Below are 16,532 nucleotides of genomic sequence, written 5' to 3'. Positions count from 1 at the left end.
AATAATAATAATAATAATAGCAGCAGATAAGGGCTTATCGGTGTTATAGTACACAGTGGGAATCGTAGTCCTTATTATCAGGGTTACGGTACACGCTGGAGCTTGTAGTCCCTATTGTCTGTGTTGAGATGCATGCTGGGACTTGTAGTCCTTGCTGTCAGTGTTGAAGTACACATCAGGACATGTCAGTGTTACAGAACACTCTGGGAGTTGTAGTTCTTTTTGTAAATGTTACAGTACAAGCGTGTGGTCCCTACTTTCATTGGTCCAGCACACACTTGTTGCAATATATGTGAGGCCTGGTGGTCCTTACAGTCAGTGTTATGGCTGAAGGCCGGGACCGGTCAGGGATGAGCTGGTCATTGATGAAAGGACTCAGAATTAATCACAGACGCTGCTCAATAATGGATTTCAGGGGAGAAGGCGCCCAAATAACAAAGTCCAAAATAAATTGGGTGACCCAGAAATCACACGTCCTGTTCCAAGTGTAGCTGGGCCAACACTTTTAGGTTACATTGCAGTTTACAATTGATGGCACTGCTGTCATAAAATTGTTATAAATATTGCACAACTAATTTATATTATGTAAAGTGCATTTATTTTTTTCTATCTTCTCAATAAAAAAAATGTGTTTGGCATCTCTGTTGACAAGACCAGCCCCACGTACATAGTATATCATGACTATCACCCATTCTCCCTTCTCCAACATGGCGGTTTGCCATTCATGTCTCGGCGATGACGTCATAACAATAAATACTTATATGCCCTTTTCCAATATGGCGGCTCGCTATCCAAGTCTTCTGGTGATGACGACACGGCGGCAGCTCACGGCGGGACAGCTGAAAGGAGATCTGTGGTGGCGGGAGGTGAGCTGAGGTGAGAACTTGGAGCTGATAACACAGCGGGGAGGGGGAGCTGTCATGGTTTGTGATGTCCTTCTGATGTGACGTGTGTCCTCCTATTTATCTCCCCCATTGCCCAAGGAACATGTGCCCGTCCTGAGGGGGCTCAGAATATCATCGTCCCAATCTGACATTACACGTTATCCTGAGTGTATTTATTATATTTCGTTACCACTTTTTATTGCAGGGAATAATATTGAATCTGTAGATTTCTGTGTCCTTTATATTCTGTTATATGTAGTGGATGTGTCAACCACTAGGGGGAGCTCTGATGTACCCTGCAGCCAGGCTTTTATTTTTTTGACCCCGCCCATATTTATCTTCCAGCTCCGCCCCTTTTATAATGCACCACCCACTCTCCCTGTAAATCCCAAAGGTAAATCCCTAATATTTCTTCCAATCCCCGCCGCTGTATATTACCACGCCCATTTATTTCTTCCAAGCCCCTCCCTTTTATTGCATCCTTTTAGGCCCCACCCCTTCTCATTCCCTGATTCAGGATAGGTGAATCCTGTAGCCTCCTGGGTACCCACATGACATGGGATTGGAGAATCAACAATTAGCGCAGTGGCAGCCCCCAATCTCATTGGTTAGTGGTCCACTAAAGCACTGCACACCCAATCAGATGGCACGATGTGTCACAACGCGATATTTGTTTGGTGAATGTGTTCGGTGAATGTCTGTGGGCAGTGTAGCTGAGCATTGTGATACATTCAGGCCTGTATATCCTTCTTTGCAGTGACAGGTTCTCTTTGTGGGGGGTGTTAGATTGATGTCTACTCTCAGTGGCCGCTTTATTAGGTACACCCTGCCGGTGCCGGGTTGGACCCCTTGCCATCATTCCCCCTGGCACCCATTACCCCAGGGCCCGGAATTATTGCTCAGGGATTTGCTCCATACTGACGTGATGACATCACACAATGGCTGCAGGTTTATCTGCACCTCCATGAAGGGAATCTCCCATCCACCACCCCGGGGGGCCTCTATTGGATGGAGATCCGGTGACTACGGGGGCACCGGTGACCCCATTGTCGTATTAAAAAAAGTGGTCTGAGATGATCTGAGCTTTGTGACACGCCGTGATATCCTGCAGGAAGTATCAGAAGATGGGGACACTGCGGCCATAAAGGGAAGGACATACCATACCATGGTCAGGGGGTACTAAGGGGCCCAACGTGTGCCACGAAAATACCCCCACCATGACACCACCACCACCAGCCTGGACCGGTGACACCAGAGAGGATGAATCTGAAAATGTCACAGCAGATATTGAGACTCCTCAGACCAGGCAATGTTCTTCCAATCTTGTCCGTATTCAGTGGCCCCGTGGGAATTGTACCCTGAGGTCACTGTGGTGTGATCTGCTGCTGTAGTCCATCTGCTCCAAGGACTTGTTGTCCACTCAGAGATCTCTTCTGTAGGAGGAGGTATTGGACTTCCTGTTGCCTTTCAGCTGCTACCATTCACCTCTGACCTCAACAAGACATTTTCACCCGGAGAACTGCCCCTCACTGGGTATTTTCCCTTTCTCAGACCATGCTCAGCCTGGCACCAACAACCATTCCAGATCCAGCGTCACCTAAATTACCGTTTTTCTTCATTCTGATGCTCCATTTGAACAGCTGGACAATGATGACACGCTGCCATGTGATTGGCTGATTAGATAATGACGCTGAAAAGCAGGTGAATAGAGGTACCTAATAAAGTGTCCGGTGAGTGTAAATATCTTATAATAAATCTGTCATTGCTTTGAAGACAATTTCACACGAAGCCCCGGGTGTTATTGTTGTCATCAGGTTCCAGGTGGGAAGGGGACCTCACAGTTGTCATTGTACATATCAGGTTCTATAACAGCCCACCTTTCACCTGGTTGGCGGATATCAGGGGGCGGTCCTGATGTAATAGTCATCAGCCAATGGAAAGGCTGGATAATTCCCCTAACAATATCTAACTCAATAAAGCATTCTCATATTATAATAATTTATTAACACATAATAATAAAACTTTGTTAAAAACATACATGAATATTATAGATAGGCTTTGAATAGTTCAACGCGTTTCTTGGAACATGGTCTGCTTGATCAAGAACACAAATATCATTTATAATATCAACTATAACATAAACATTTTATAACAGCCTGATATGTACTGTAACAACAGTCACCGGTCTGCCAGGTACATGACAAGTTGGTGGCATATGGGGCTCCCCCTTTGCATTGATTTTGAAGCAATAATATTAATAATTTACGGGGCAAAACATAATAAATACGAATTTTATGTGGCTGCAGGGCAAATAAAAACAATATTATAATCTCAGTATGGCGCCGGTCTTCTCGCACAGCGCAGCTTTCTGGGAAAATATTTATTATTCCAATAGTTGTAGTGATTTTATTGTCCTCTCTTCTGCAGGTTGGCACCATGTTCACAGATTTATCCATCGGAAAGGGCCCCGGGCTCCTGACACCCCCATCTGAGGTCTCCTCCACCTTCACAAGAGTCTCCAATGATCAATATTCCAACTGCTCAGAAACCTATCGTTTGGGGGAGCGCAGCTTCACCCGCCAATATGCCCACATCTATGCCACCAGACTGTTACAGATGAGGCCGCTCCTGGTGGAACGTGCCAAGAAGAAGTGGGGTGAGCTTGCTGCATGTACATGTAATAACAGGAGTGGGCTGGGGATAAACTGAATTTCAAGGGGTCTGAACACAAGAATAACAATGTCAGATATTGCAGATTTCCTTTCATTAGATCTCTCACTCACTGACTACCTATGGAGTGGCAGCGTTGGCACCCCGGGGCAGGAAGTGTTAGGTTTGTTTTTACAACACTTCCTGCTTAAGGGGGCCTCCTTTCCTAAGGCATGGGGTGGTCTCACTAAAGCTGATCTTTCTCCTGTTACTTAACATTGTTCTGTATTCAGCCACTATTTGGAGGCGGCCATCTTTGTGGAGGCGGGGCTTTGCTTCCTAACGTAAGAGCCCCCAGCAAGGAGAACAGAGAGCAGCACAGACATGACATCAATAAATCTGACTCCAAATCTGGTGAGACTAGAAGAGAGAGCAGCGTATGAGAACACAGAATACTTTTATTTTCTGTTGAGGGTTTTGTTTTACCTCGAGGGGAATAGAGACTCTGATAGAGATTTTGTCTCTCTTTCGGCTCTATTGAGGCAGGGGAGGTAGGTGACCCCCCCAATCACTCCCCACACTCAATCATTACTGTAATAAGGTGCCTACTCTCCCTCCCCTCTAATCTCCTCTCCCAGTGCTCTGCACCAATCCAGCGCTCCCCTTCCCACATAGTCACCCAGCATACGTCCATCGCACCTCTCATCCATCCTTACCGGGATTTCACACCAGGCACTCAACCTCCCTTTACAGAATCCATTACCATGCACATCACTCCCAGACCCTCCTCACCGCATATCTAGTCCCTGCACCCTCTTCACTCACCTGTCCCTGCCACTAGTTGTTACCAGGGTCCTACGAAGACTGCATGCCACTCACCTAAGAATCCAAGCCACATACCTCACCTGCCTTACGGAGCCATCCCTCCACCCACTTCACCTTCTTCTTTTCTGCAGAGACACCCCAACCTCTTAGAGACCCTTCCCGGCCCACATCTCATCCTCACTTACAGGTCATTCTACCCTCTACCTTCCTCCAAAGCACCCTTCACAACAAAGCCGTCCTCTAACCCCCCATCCATCCCACCCCTCATTGCATTCTATTCTGGAAATACATCTTTCCATACACCTCACCCACTGCTGACACCCATTCCTCTTTGGTCATTATCACCCAACTCTGACAGACACCCCTACCCAGAAGCCTCACCTGCTGGTGACCTCTTCGCTACCGGCCAGTGTTCTCCTCAGCCCCTTTAAGCCGGGCACACCACCCTGCAGTGGCTCCCAGCTGTCATCAGACAGAACAAACAACTAGGAACAACTAGGCTGGGGAGAACACTGACATCACCTACCTCCCCTCCCTCCGTACGCTTCACCTACCTCCCCTCCCTCCGTACGCATCACCTACCTCCCCTCCCTCCGTACGCTTCACCTACCTCCCCTCCCTCCGTACCTACCTCCCCTCCCTCCGTACGCTTCACCTACCTCCCCTCCCTCCGTACCCTTCACCTACCTCCCCTCCCTCCGTACCCTTCACCTACCTCCCCTCCCTCCGTACCCTTCACCTACCTCCCCTCCCTCCGTACACTTAACCTCCACCCTCCGTTGGCTGGACACCTCACTACCCTGACCATTAATCTTCTCTTATTTTTACAATAAAAGTTTATAATATCTTTTAGTTGCAGTTCCTGAACGACACATTTTTGCTTTTATCTATGAATTCAGCAATGAAATAATTATTACATTTCATCTACTTGCATATGGATTTATTTCTATATCCTATTGTTGTGTAGTTACTGTTTTTTTGTTTTATATGCAGGTGAGGATATAACCGTGCGGAAGCTGTGTGAGCTTCAGGGCGCAGAGAGGTGCTGTGTGGTGGGGACTCTCTTTAAATCTATGGACCTCCAGCCATCAATTCTGAGGGAAATCAGTGAGGAGGTAAAATGTTCTCTCAATACATAAAATGATTATTCTAATGTTAGAAACCTTTAAACCATCAACACTCCATGCTTTACAGTTGGAAAGGTCACTGTTACATATATACTGATCAGATGAAACATTACACAGCCTGCCTAATGCAGTGCTCAACCCAGAAATGTTTTTAAGCCGGCTGGGAAGAAGCTGTAGGTGGTGGCAGCCCCTGCATTGTGACCCAACTTTTCAGTAACCACCCAAAATCAGCCGAGTGGTTACTGAAAATTGCCGAGTAGGACGCCCCACTAAAAGGTGCCGGGGAGAGCACTGCTAATTGTATCACGGGCCCTCTTGTGTTACAAAAAAAGTTCTGGTGAATGGGCTCCACAAAACATCTGAAAGTGTATCCAGCAACTGCTTCTGCCTTCATGCCTTCCTATAGTGTACCCTGCTGCCTCATACCCAGGCAAACCAACCACTACAGAGCCCCATATTCTTCAAGCTTGGACCGTTGTTGGTAGTTACCATGCATTGCATAAGGCAGCACGGTGGCTTATTGTTTATCACTCCAGGCTTTGCAGCGCTGGGTCCCAGGTTGAAATCTCAGCCAGGACACTATCAGCATGGAGTTTGCAAGTTCTCCCCGTGTCTGTGTGGGTTTCCTCCGGGTACTCCAGTTTCCTCCCACCTTCCAAATACATGCAGTTAGGTTAATTGGCTTTCCCCCAAATTAACCTAGGACTAGAATAAAGACATATGACTATGGGGGGGCATTAGATTGTGAGCCCCTTTGAGGGACAACTAGTGACATGACTATGGACTTTGTACAGCACTGTGTATTATGTCGGCGCTATATAAATACTGTGTAATAATCATAACAGATTACTTACTTTCTGATAAACATTGATGTAGTTGTCTTTGTGTAATTTCTGATTATTCCCAGAGGATGGCAGTCTAACTCTCCAAACAGATAATAGCAGATTTTGTTCCAGCTTCCTAATGAAAATCATCTTCGTGTTCTCTGTTACTATTTGTACAAGTAACTAGACATTCCTGTGGAGTCCTAAGAATATTTTATCTGATTTAGCTCTGAAAACACATATATTACAATTTTTTACTTTGAGGAATGTGTGGTGCTGACCACAAGACTTTAATTCAGTTACAGATCCAAACTGCAAAAATAAGTTTGTTGTTTAATTGTTGTAAAAGGACAGGTAAATGTGCAAACCATGACTCTGGAACCATTTATTCGTTCTTAGCATGTAGATAGAGTTGAAAACAAACATATGAGATTAACCCGGCACCGGAATGAAAGCTGCAAATCATTTTCCATTGGATTGGATTGTCGTAGACCTTGAGAATGATCATTATTCATTGTGACTGTGACACCTTTAGCTTTCTTGTGTTATTCCTGACCACCCATCACCCTTACGTTATTGGGTGGTTGCTTTTTTTACGTGTGCTGCATTGTAGTGTATCCTTAGAATCAAATTAATCTCCTGTACTTTGCCTTCAAATCCCTCAACAGTTCTTATCCCACTCACCTACCTGATGCGTAATATGTTGGCGCTATATAAATCCTGCTTAATAATAAAAATGATTTACTAACGGCTGTCTGGGTCTTATACAAATTTCTTTTTATCTTTGCAGCACAATCTACTGCCTCAGCCGCCTAGACAAAAATATATTAGTGACTCAGACGAGCTCATACTGGAGGATGAACTGCAGAGGATTAAGCTGGACGGGGCCACTGATGTACAGAAGTTTGTGACAGGTTGGTATTTCTCATCAGACTTTTCATTAACAGTTGTGGCAAAGAAATGTCACCTTTAACCTTTCTGTACCTTGTACTCCAACCAAACCATGTCCAATCTCGGAGCCTAGTAATTCTCTGTTTTTAATATTCATAAAATCTGATAACTTTTTTTATATGGTTTATGTGCAATGCTGGGGGTTCAATCCCATAATGCAATGGTTTATTAACATTCATCTGTGTGCATTCTCAGATACTGGTAATGTTGTAGTAATAAACACACAGCATTGTGCAAAGCGAGGAATCAAGCTCTGAATGTAAAGAATTTTATATTTGTACATTGAATAAATACAAATTTTTATTTGGGAGTATAGGTGTTATGACGATGGACAAAGCACTTCCTTTTGTCTGAGAGGGAGATATTTACGGAACCTTTTTTCTTTCTCTCTGCCCATAGATTTGTCTATTTTTTTTAGGTAACGTGTTGATTGTATCGATCTTTGCTGTACATCACACTGACAGATTCTCATGTTCTATTCTTATTCCTGAACCCCTCTAGGTGCTGTTATTGCAGTCCTCGGTTCAGAGGGTGAAGCTGGAGTGTTCACGGTGGAAGACTTTTGCTTGGCCTCTCTCCCCCCACAGACTCCTCTGCCAGAACTGAGTGAGGACAGGTAAGTCCCCCACCGATATTACTCACGTATCATGTGATGATTTATTTGGAGGCCTGGGGTGATGGTTGTGGGCGTCTGGCAGACTGTCGTTTCACAGTTTTTGCTGACACATGTAAGTTATACACAAATGTACTTTCATACAGACATATCTGCTTTCCTAAGCACCAGAAACCACAGTAGTTCTGCAGCCAGAACTGGGCACATGCAGAGACTCGTCGGATGATTTCTGTAGCTTTTCATTTGTCCCTAAATCTCTAAAGTTGTGACATGTTTATGGGAGTACAGACATCTCCTATCCTGATTCACTATCCACATGTTGATCGTTTAGTTGAATTTATTATTTTTAGGTTCGATTCTCCCAGAGCACCTAGAGCTAAGATCATTCAGTAATTACCAATTATAGTTTAACAATAGGATGGATACAACAATTCTTTTTTATTTCAATACATTTTTATTAGTTTTTCAAAAAAGTCATACATATGAAAGTATAAACATACAGAAAAAGAAAAAAAGTGACAGAATCATCTTCAATACCATTAACACAAAAACAAAGAAAAAAATACAAACAAAAGTAATCATGGGTAACATTAAAAAGGTTCGTCTTCAAACTTAAATTAAGGGGATGACAATACAAAAAGAGTTAAAGCTGCAAGAGTCTGCAATCTAAATCTGGAGAATCAAACTTTATAGAATTTAGTGACAGTATCGTTAGCTACAGCAGTCATCTTTTCTAATACCATAGTGTCAGATACCCGAGATATGACTGCTGAAAAGATAAGGGTAGGCTTTCTCCAAGCTGCCGCTATGGTTTGACGGGTAGCTAAAAATATACATGTGATGAGTTTGCGCTGCTGCTTTGTTAAAGATGGGTTTGGCATGTGAGGTAGTGCTCCCCTGGGGTCCTGTTGTATACCCTAATCCAAAGTCGACAAACAACTGGACAGTCCCACCGGGTGTGGCGATAAGTACCAAAACCTACACAGGCTCTAAAACAATGCAAGGTTCCATCTGGGACAAATTTAGCTGTCCAATGAAGTGGTAAGTACCATCGAAATATTTAGCATTTTCTTGAGCAGTAATATTAGGCGAGCATTAGCAATGGCTTGCCAGATATCATATCATCTCTCAGAATCAACATTAGAATTTAGGTCATCCTCCCACTTAAACATGTATTGCGGGTGTATATGCGAACAAGTATCGCGTAGAGGCTGATATTTGCAGAGGGGAGCTATCATGATTTCTTAGTAAAGCTTGCAAATAATGTCTAATCTGCATATATTGAAACATTTTGTTTGAGGGCAAGGCTCAAGGTTTGTGCAAGTAGGTGAAAGATTTAATTCCTGTGAAGGAAAATAGTTCATATACAAAGCGTACTGGTTTAGACACCCACCAACAAAAAGGTTTGGACTAGCAAAAGCAGGTTCAAAATAAGGACAGTTAATACAATACATCAAATCTAATTGGTACAATGAGAGTATCCACATCCTAGGAAAATGTATGTGACCATTTCACAAAGAAATAGGTACCTTCAGCCTTTTATATAATTATATTAAAGCTGAGCTCTGGGATAACAGTACCCATCCTTCTATACCATCTAACTAGTTGTTGGCAGTACAAACAAAAACAATTTTTACTATCCCAAAGTCACAGTCATGTGATGCTCCAGTGAAAGAGTCCCCCTAGGCTTTTACTACGCAGCTAATCATCAGAGAACAATCAACTACTTCCAGGCATACCTGTTCTCAATTAATTCATTACTCTGTACATTGATCCAAAATATAAAATGCCCAGTGACCTATTATTAGATAAATCCTCCTTGTGCTGCAAAAACTGTTCTGATCCATCAAGGCATAGACTTCCAAAACTTGTGAGGGTGTCTTATGGTATCTGGCATCAAGTTGTTAGCAGTGGATCCCCAGTCTTTCGTCTTCTCTATCACTATCACTTTCCTCCTACTTGGCCATTCACAGGATCTAAAAATTGCCTGATCAGACTACTTTCTTCCACGGCTTCAAGGTCCAGTTCTAATTCTTGCATGTCTGTTGAAGGTGCTTTCAGCAGGGGAGGGCTTATGGAGTTGCAGCATGAGCAGCTGCACAAGGGTCCCAGGTATCTTCACCCAACAGGGACCCCTTCACACTCTTGGTAGACATTGAATATGTGAAAGGATCTCTCATACAGCTGTGCTGGAGGAACCAGTCAATGCAAACGAGCACAGGAACACTCCTGTGCTTTGCTGCGACGGGATGAAATGAGCCTTGTAGACCATGACCATGGCACAGATTCACCAGTTGTCATTTCTTGGATCATTGTCATTATTTTTACTTTAAAAAAACTAAATGCACATAACACTGCTAGCTGTCATATTGTCACCATCAACCAGTATCCTTTATATCCGACTTCCATCAGCTAATGTCAGCTAAAGTGACAGATAATTGCCATATGATTGTTTTTCATAATTACATTTATAGAGCTATATTTCCACCAGCAGAATTTTATGTATAGGAGCCTGCAGTATTTAAATGTCATCAAATGGGCCTATGATTTGTGTTAAGCTTTAGAAATAAACACAGGGTATGGCGTGTTTGAAAAGTTTTGGATTTCTGCCTAATTTTATGGAGGAATAAACTTGTGTTCACTCTGGAAAAGTACAAAGAAAGGCTTTTCATGAGGGATTTGTAAATGAGCAGTTGTGTAATCAAACACACATGTACAGTTTGCTCAGATGGGATGTTAGGGGTCCATGACCACACTCGGATTAACTAAAGTGGGTATGTAAGAGGCCACTGCTCTGCAGATTTCAAAGCCTCAGCACTGGGAAGTGTTATTAAACCTATGTGTGGGCATATTGTGTGCATAGATTATCTTTTTATATCTCAAAGTGGAGCTTTCTCTATATAGTTAGGTGAAAAATGAAACGTAAAAGTGTTAGTGTTAACCCTTGCTTTACTTTTCATGCCCCTCTGCATAGAATTATTATTATTCTGTGTTGATTCTTTTTAAAAAAGAGCGGGTAAAATTTCATGTGAACGCAGCCTGGGTTTCGTAGCCTGGAAAGGCAGTGACATTGTCCTTGTCTAAGCACTGCAGGTGGGTGATAGAGTAAGGTAAGTATAATTCCACCTAAATCACAGGTAATATAAACAAACCCTTTCTTGTGGACTGCATACACACGTTCAATAATTGTCGTTTGAAACAATCCTTCGCTATCCTTTTCAATGCCAAAAGACTGAGTGCTGTACATACAGAGCCATTCTGCTCTACAGAGAGGGCAGGGGGGGGAACGGCGATCCATGAACGACATCAGACGAGCGTTGTACACACGCCAGATTCTAGTCGTTTATCAGCCCTGAGCCGATATCGGACGAGAATCATCTGATGTGTGTATGTAGCCTTACATATCAGCACAAGACATGCATTCAGCTTATTCTGTTATTGTTCGGTATATGCTGAATATCTGTTACAGGGTTTTTTCCAGAATTTTATAGATCTTCTGTCTTTGGCCCTGTTACTGCAGGTATGTGCTGCTGACATCAGGCTTGGGGCTGGGCGGAGCCAGTGGGGACAGCTTGTTGGGTCTTCAGCTGCTCTTGGACCTGGTGACCGGACAGGCTGGTGCAGAAGAGGAACAAGGTTGTGCAGCTCGGATATCTCGCGTCATATTGGCTGGAAATCTGCTCAGCGAGAACACACAGAACAAGGACTCCATAAACAAGGTAGTCATTTAAAAAGACAATGAAATGTGTTTTTTCATAGGATTCAGTATAAATACCTGACTAGTAACAAAGACCGATTGAAATCTCATTCCCAGCAGAACTCGGAAATTGAGGCCAGTCATGATTGTATTACTTTATTCAGCAGTTTAGACTTGCTTAGAAGGAGGAGAGAGCAGAGGGAAGATCTAATTTGTGTCCTAATTCTCCTTCATTGTTTGCTGGCTGAGGGCAGATTGGTGACCAAGCAGTATTGCCTAAAGTGTCATTAAACCTACAATACTCACCTATCCCTGTTTTATTGCAGCGCCATCTTACATTTTTTTCTCAATTTTTTTAATTCTTAATTTTAAATCATTAATTCCTGGCGTGTTCAGGGGAAGCTGGGATTGCCAAGTTTTAATGGCAACCAACGCTGAACTGCACATGCACAGCTAAGGAAAATTTGACAGCGGTGCAGCAATCGGAGTTAAGAAACAGTTATTGCAGAAGAGACATTCTAACCCTTTCTGCAGTAACCGCCTGCCCGAACCACCAATTTTTAAAGCGTTCCACTCTAACTACAGTAGGGGAATCTGAGGCCAGCAACCTATTTATGCCATTGGCAGGGGTACACAGGTCACAAACTGAATGCAAAAAGTGCAAATCTTAAGAAGATAAATTTGTTCTTGTTGCTTTGTATGTATTTCAGTTTCATATTTTTTGGTTGCCTGGAGGTCAGCTTTAAACTTCCTTATACATGGAACCTGAATGAAGAATCTCATCATTGGACCTTTTTTTATATTTTTAGGCCAAATATCTCAGTAAGAAGACACAAGCAGCCAGTGTGGAGGCGGTGAAGATGCTGGATGAGATCCTTCTCCAGCTCAGTGTAAGCTTCTTTGTGGGTGATCATAGGATCTTTTTTGGGGGGCAGTTATGACCAACCAAACTAATATTAAAAAACTTTGTAATCAGAATATTTTCTGCCTGCAGGGCTCTGTGTTTGTAGATGTAATGCCCGGGGCCTTCGATCCAACCAATTACGTCCTGCCGCAACAGCCCCTCCACCGCTGTATGTTTCCCCAGGCTGCTTCATACTCCACTCTTCAGCTGGTAACCAACCCTTATGAAGCGGACATTGATGGAGTCAGGTATATCTCTGCCCTTTCATATACTGTATTGACCATAAATAGCACAGCATAATGTGACAGCTTGTCTTCACAGGTTTCTGGGTTCATCCGGACAAAACATTTCTGACATATTCAAGTACAGCAGTATGGAGGATCACCTGGAGATCCTGGATTGGACATTAGAAGTGGGACATCTGTGTCCAACTGCTCCAGACACACTGGGTAAGAAGAGCGCTGTATGTTGTTAGTTCTGTGCACACGCTAATGGAATCGGGAACCACACGCATGCCTTGATTAACATGTATTATAGCATATATGTTCATTGCTGCAAAGATCTAACTGTCCAGTTTCAAGCATTGGAATGTCCTGAGTATTATCCAGCATTGTGGGTGCTTTCACAGTCTTCATTCTTAGTAAGTTTTCTTACATTTCCTGCACATTGATCACTGAGCAACAGCACTGCAGATGAGGTTCATGAACATTGATACGCCACTTTATGTTTTTACATTGTCGGCTACAAAGAAATCTTAACTTGTGAACTATATGTGGACAGTCCATACATAATTGTGTCATCTGATTTCCAGAGGTTAATCTGTTTATATCCAAAAGAAACAACAAGATGAGTTACTGTCAGGGCAAAATAATAATAAAATAATAATAAAAGCTATTGGGAGCACCTCTCCAACAATTGCAGATTTTGTTTTAAACCTTTAAAGTATAGAAGAATTCCTGGTAATCCTGACAAATATTAGGTGAGGTCAGAACTTTGCTGTACTGAAATCCCAACTGGTGGACTACAAATCACTCCTTATGTAATGAAGAGGGGGATGTTCTGTGCCAACAAGAGAAACCAGGCAGGGCTTGGGATTTCAGTCCAGCAGGAGCATGTTTGTCAGCTTATTTTATCCTGTACTTTACACAGAACATGCAGACATGTATTGCAGAAACATTTGAAATATATTGTTTGGCTCAGACATTTGTTTTTAAATGAGTCAGTGAATATTATTCTTTGCTTCCTATAGGGCAACATTAAGTATCCTATCTTCTTATTTATGATATTGTTGAACATTTTATATCCATTTTAACCAGTATTTGTAATAATGGGAAGCCATTTATTGTTTGACATTATTGTTTGTTATTTCATAAAGTCTGCAGGATGTAGGCGGCCTTTTTAGTTAAGCATTCTGTGTTGCCGGGGCAGTATGGAGCATGCAGGGTCAGATTCTGTAAACCAGCTAATTAATGCAAAAATAAACTGCAAAAAAATTACAAAAAGCAGTGATGTAGCATAGTATGGAGCCAGACTAAGAGCAGGAATATTCTTCCTCCCTGTATTGAATGGCAATGAGCTTGTACATGAGGTCATTCCCACATCGACCACGTCCTTCCATGACAACGGCACTGAAGAGGACAGGGGGGGTACCAGTCACATCTAATGACTTTAAGAATTAATTTGTATAACATATTGTGTTTTTACCCTATAAATTAAGTGCCTATGTATTAGCAAGCAAGTAGTGTGTAGTTTTGCTTTAAACAGGCTATTTTAGTATATTTTACTTTATAAATGGGGAGTGGGCAATCTGGAATATCTTACTCCTATTTTTCACGTTCTCTATCATACAATACATTGCAGGTTGTGTTTATTCAGAATGTGACTTTTGTCCTTTCCTGCAGGTTGCTACCCTTTTTACAAATCGGACCCTTTTATCCTTCAGACCTGTCCCCATGTGTATTTCTGTGGAAGTGCTCCCAAGTTCAGCTGTAAGGAGGTCAAAGGTAAGTAGTGCATTTTCTGTAAATTATACATGTCAAAGCCAATGCATTTCTTTTTATTTCCTAAAACTGTGTGGGATCTTTGTAGTATTTCCTAATTTCTCCTCTTTTTTTCTTCTTCATATCCCTATCATCAACATTTCGTATACAATTTGCTCTGAGTATTCATTGTGTATCATATATACATTAAGGAGGTTCCTAGAGCAATGAGAAGTTTGTGCCTCTTAGATCAGTGACTTATTTGGCTATCTGTTAGGGTGATAATCTTCCTATTTGGCAACAATGTAAGACTACGTACACACGCTAGGTTTTTGACGTTCTTTCGATCTTTTAAAGACAAACAGTCTGAAGGATGAATAAACGAGCACTGTACAGCTCTATGTAGGAGGAGGGGGAAAAATGACGGAGTGGCACCCCACTGCGCTCTCTCCCCTTAACTTCGATTGCAGTCTTTTTTCGAAACGGCCTCTGTACACGGGTCAGATTCTTGTCTGAGACCAATCCCTGTGGGAATCCTCTGACGTGTTTATCTACCCATAATATAAATATTGGCCATCTGAGACTTGAAAGGTATTTTAGGGGTCCCCCATGTTAGGAAGACTGCTCTAATATAAGCAAAGTTGTTTTGCCCCTTCCAGATATTTTTTATTTCTGTTATATATTTAGGTCACTGGAATCCTGGGATTGATTTAGTTTGAGTTGCTGAGTCTCCTCTGCAGTTTTATGATTCGTAGCTTTTTACAAATGTAGTGCAATCTCCTAGCAGCTTTAGTCATAAATAATTTGGGCTCATTGTGATTAGAAGGCTAAGTAGGTCTTATAATAAAATGTAGATGGGCACTGGCTGCTTTAAGGAACCCCAACTGCTTGAACGAGGATAGGTTAGCTATACCCTTTTATTCTCAGGTATATATGGGAAGGGGGGTCAGCCTACACTCTTAATAGGCTTATATTTGAAAATATATTGTGCTGATTGTTGACCAAGTCTCTGTTTACAACAGGTCCTGAGGGCCAACGGGTTTTATTGCTCACCGTTCCAGACTTCAGCAAAACACAGACCGCCTGCCTGGTTAACCTACGCACGTTACAATGTCAGCCAATCAGCTTCTCTGGATTCAGTGCAGATGAAGAGGCGTTTGACTGACCTCCTAAATACCCTTCTTCTGTAAGACTGAGATGACCTAAAGCTCCTGGATAGTAAGGAAGTCAGAAAGTGGCATGAAAATGCTGAACACAATGGAAAGTGTAAAACAGGTATCAATGTCCAGACCGCTGCCTGTCCTACACAAATATTTGCTGTTGTATTACAATGAAAACAACCATTCAGACACTAAACATCTCTTGACTTAAAATCTCTCCTTCATGATTAGAGTTTATCACTTTATTTCTAGATAAATACCCAGGAAATTAATTGGGAGATTTTTTAAGTTTTTGCTACTTGAATAAAATAGTTTTTCCCTATTCATCCTTCACAATGTGAATGAACTGATTGCCTGTCTACTTTTTGGGCCAGTTATCACCCCATCACCCCCCCCCCAATGTCTTCCTCTCCCAAAGGATAAGTGATTGGGGTTAGCAGATATCACTCCTTCATGTCTTTAAAATTTTCTCTGGTGCAGCTATTCTCTGGGTCGGCAGATGACACAAAAACTAACGTGAACCCAGAACTGGGGATTCTTCTTCATTCATGGCTGGCAAAATATAGATTGGTCAAAGAAAATGCCTTGGCAGGTGAAGCATTTTGCATGCACTTTGGGGCTGATTACCGCTGATAAAGCAGCGGTATGGACATAGGTCACATCACTGCTTAATTAAAAAAAATTCTATTACACTTTTTGGGCCCATTTACATCTTTGTGATGTGTTAATTTTCCTCACACCGCTTATTCCTTTGAATGGGCTTTGTATTGCAGATGATGTGTGAGGCCATTGGCCTGGAAATCCTTTTTCTTGTATCACTGATCTCACCATTACCACGCACTGTTTATTTTGTATTTTTATACAAATGGGATAATAAAACTGTCCCTAAAACCTTTGTGAGTTGTGTTATTGGTGGTGG

General features: G+C 42.4%; 1 protein-coding gene across 2 annotated transcripts; it reads left to right on the top strand.

The window, feature by feature from the left end:
• Nucleotides 1-797: 797 nt before the first annotated feature.
• On the top strand, nucleotides 798-16,508 carry POLD2 (DNA polymerase delta 2, accessory subunit). 2 transcript variants are annotated; one of them, XM_072402908.1, is made up of 11 exons: nucleotides 798-876; nucleotides 3,312-3,540; nucleotides 5,352-5,473; nucleotides 7,100-7,223; nucleotides 7,762-7,876; nucleotides 11,394-11,592; nucleotides 12,380-12,460; nucleotides 12,565-12,722; nucleotides 12,796-12,923; nucleotides 14,376-14,477; nucleotides 15,476-16,508. In XM_072402908.1, the coding sequence occupies exons 2-11, from the start codon at nucleotides 3,321-3,323 to the stop codon at nucleotides 15,616-15,618; spliced, it is 1,392 nt and encodes a 463-aa protein (XP_072259009.1). In that variant the 5' UTR covers nucleotides 798-876; nucleotides 3,312-3,320; the 3' UTR covers nucleotides 15,619-16,508. The 2 variants fall into 2 exon arrangements, with proteins under 2 accessions (XP_072259009.1, XP_072259010.1); XM_072402909.1 differs by lacking the exon at nucleotides 798-876 and adding an exon at nucleotides 2,430-2,614.
• The last annotated feature ends 24 nt before the right edge of the window (nucleotides 16,509-16,532 follow it).

Source organism: Pyxicephalus adspersus, chromosome 2 (assembly GCF_032062135.1).
Source record: "Pyxicephalus adspersus chromosome 2, UCB_Pads_2.0, whole genome shotgun sequence".
Lineage (NCBI taxonomy): Eukaryota > Metazoa > Chordata > Amphibia > Anura > Pyxicephalidae > Pyxicephalus > Pyxicephalus adspersus.
This window is presented reverse-complemented; position numbering and strand designations above follow the sequence as displayed.

What these genes read in the sequence shown, in the direction of transcription:
- POLD2 (XM_072402908.1), top strand. Translation starts at nt 3,321, where the DNA reads ATGTTCACAGATTTATCCATCGGAAAGGGCCCCGGGCTCCTGACACCC. An exon ending in ACGTGCCAAGAAGAAGTGGG is followed by an intron (nt 3,541 to 5,351) that starts GTGAGCTTGCTG and finishes TTTTATATGCAG; the next exon opens with GTGAGGATATAACCGTGCGG. An exon ending in TGAGGGAAATCAGTGAGGAG is followed by an intron (nt 5,474 to 7,099) that starts GTAAAATGTTCT and finishes TTATCTTTGCAG; the next exon opens with CACAATCTACTGCCTCAGCC.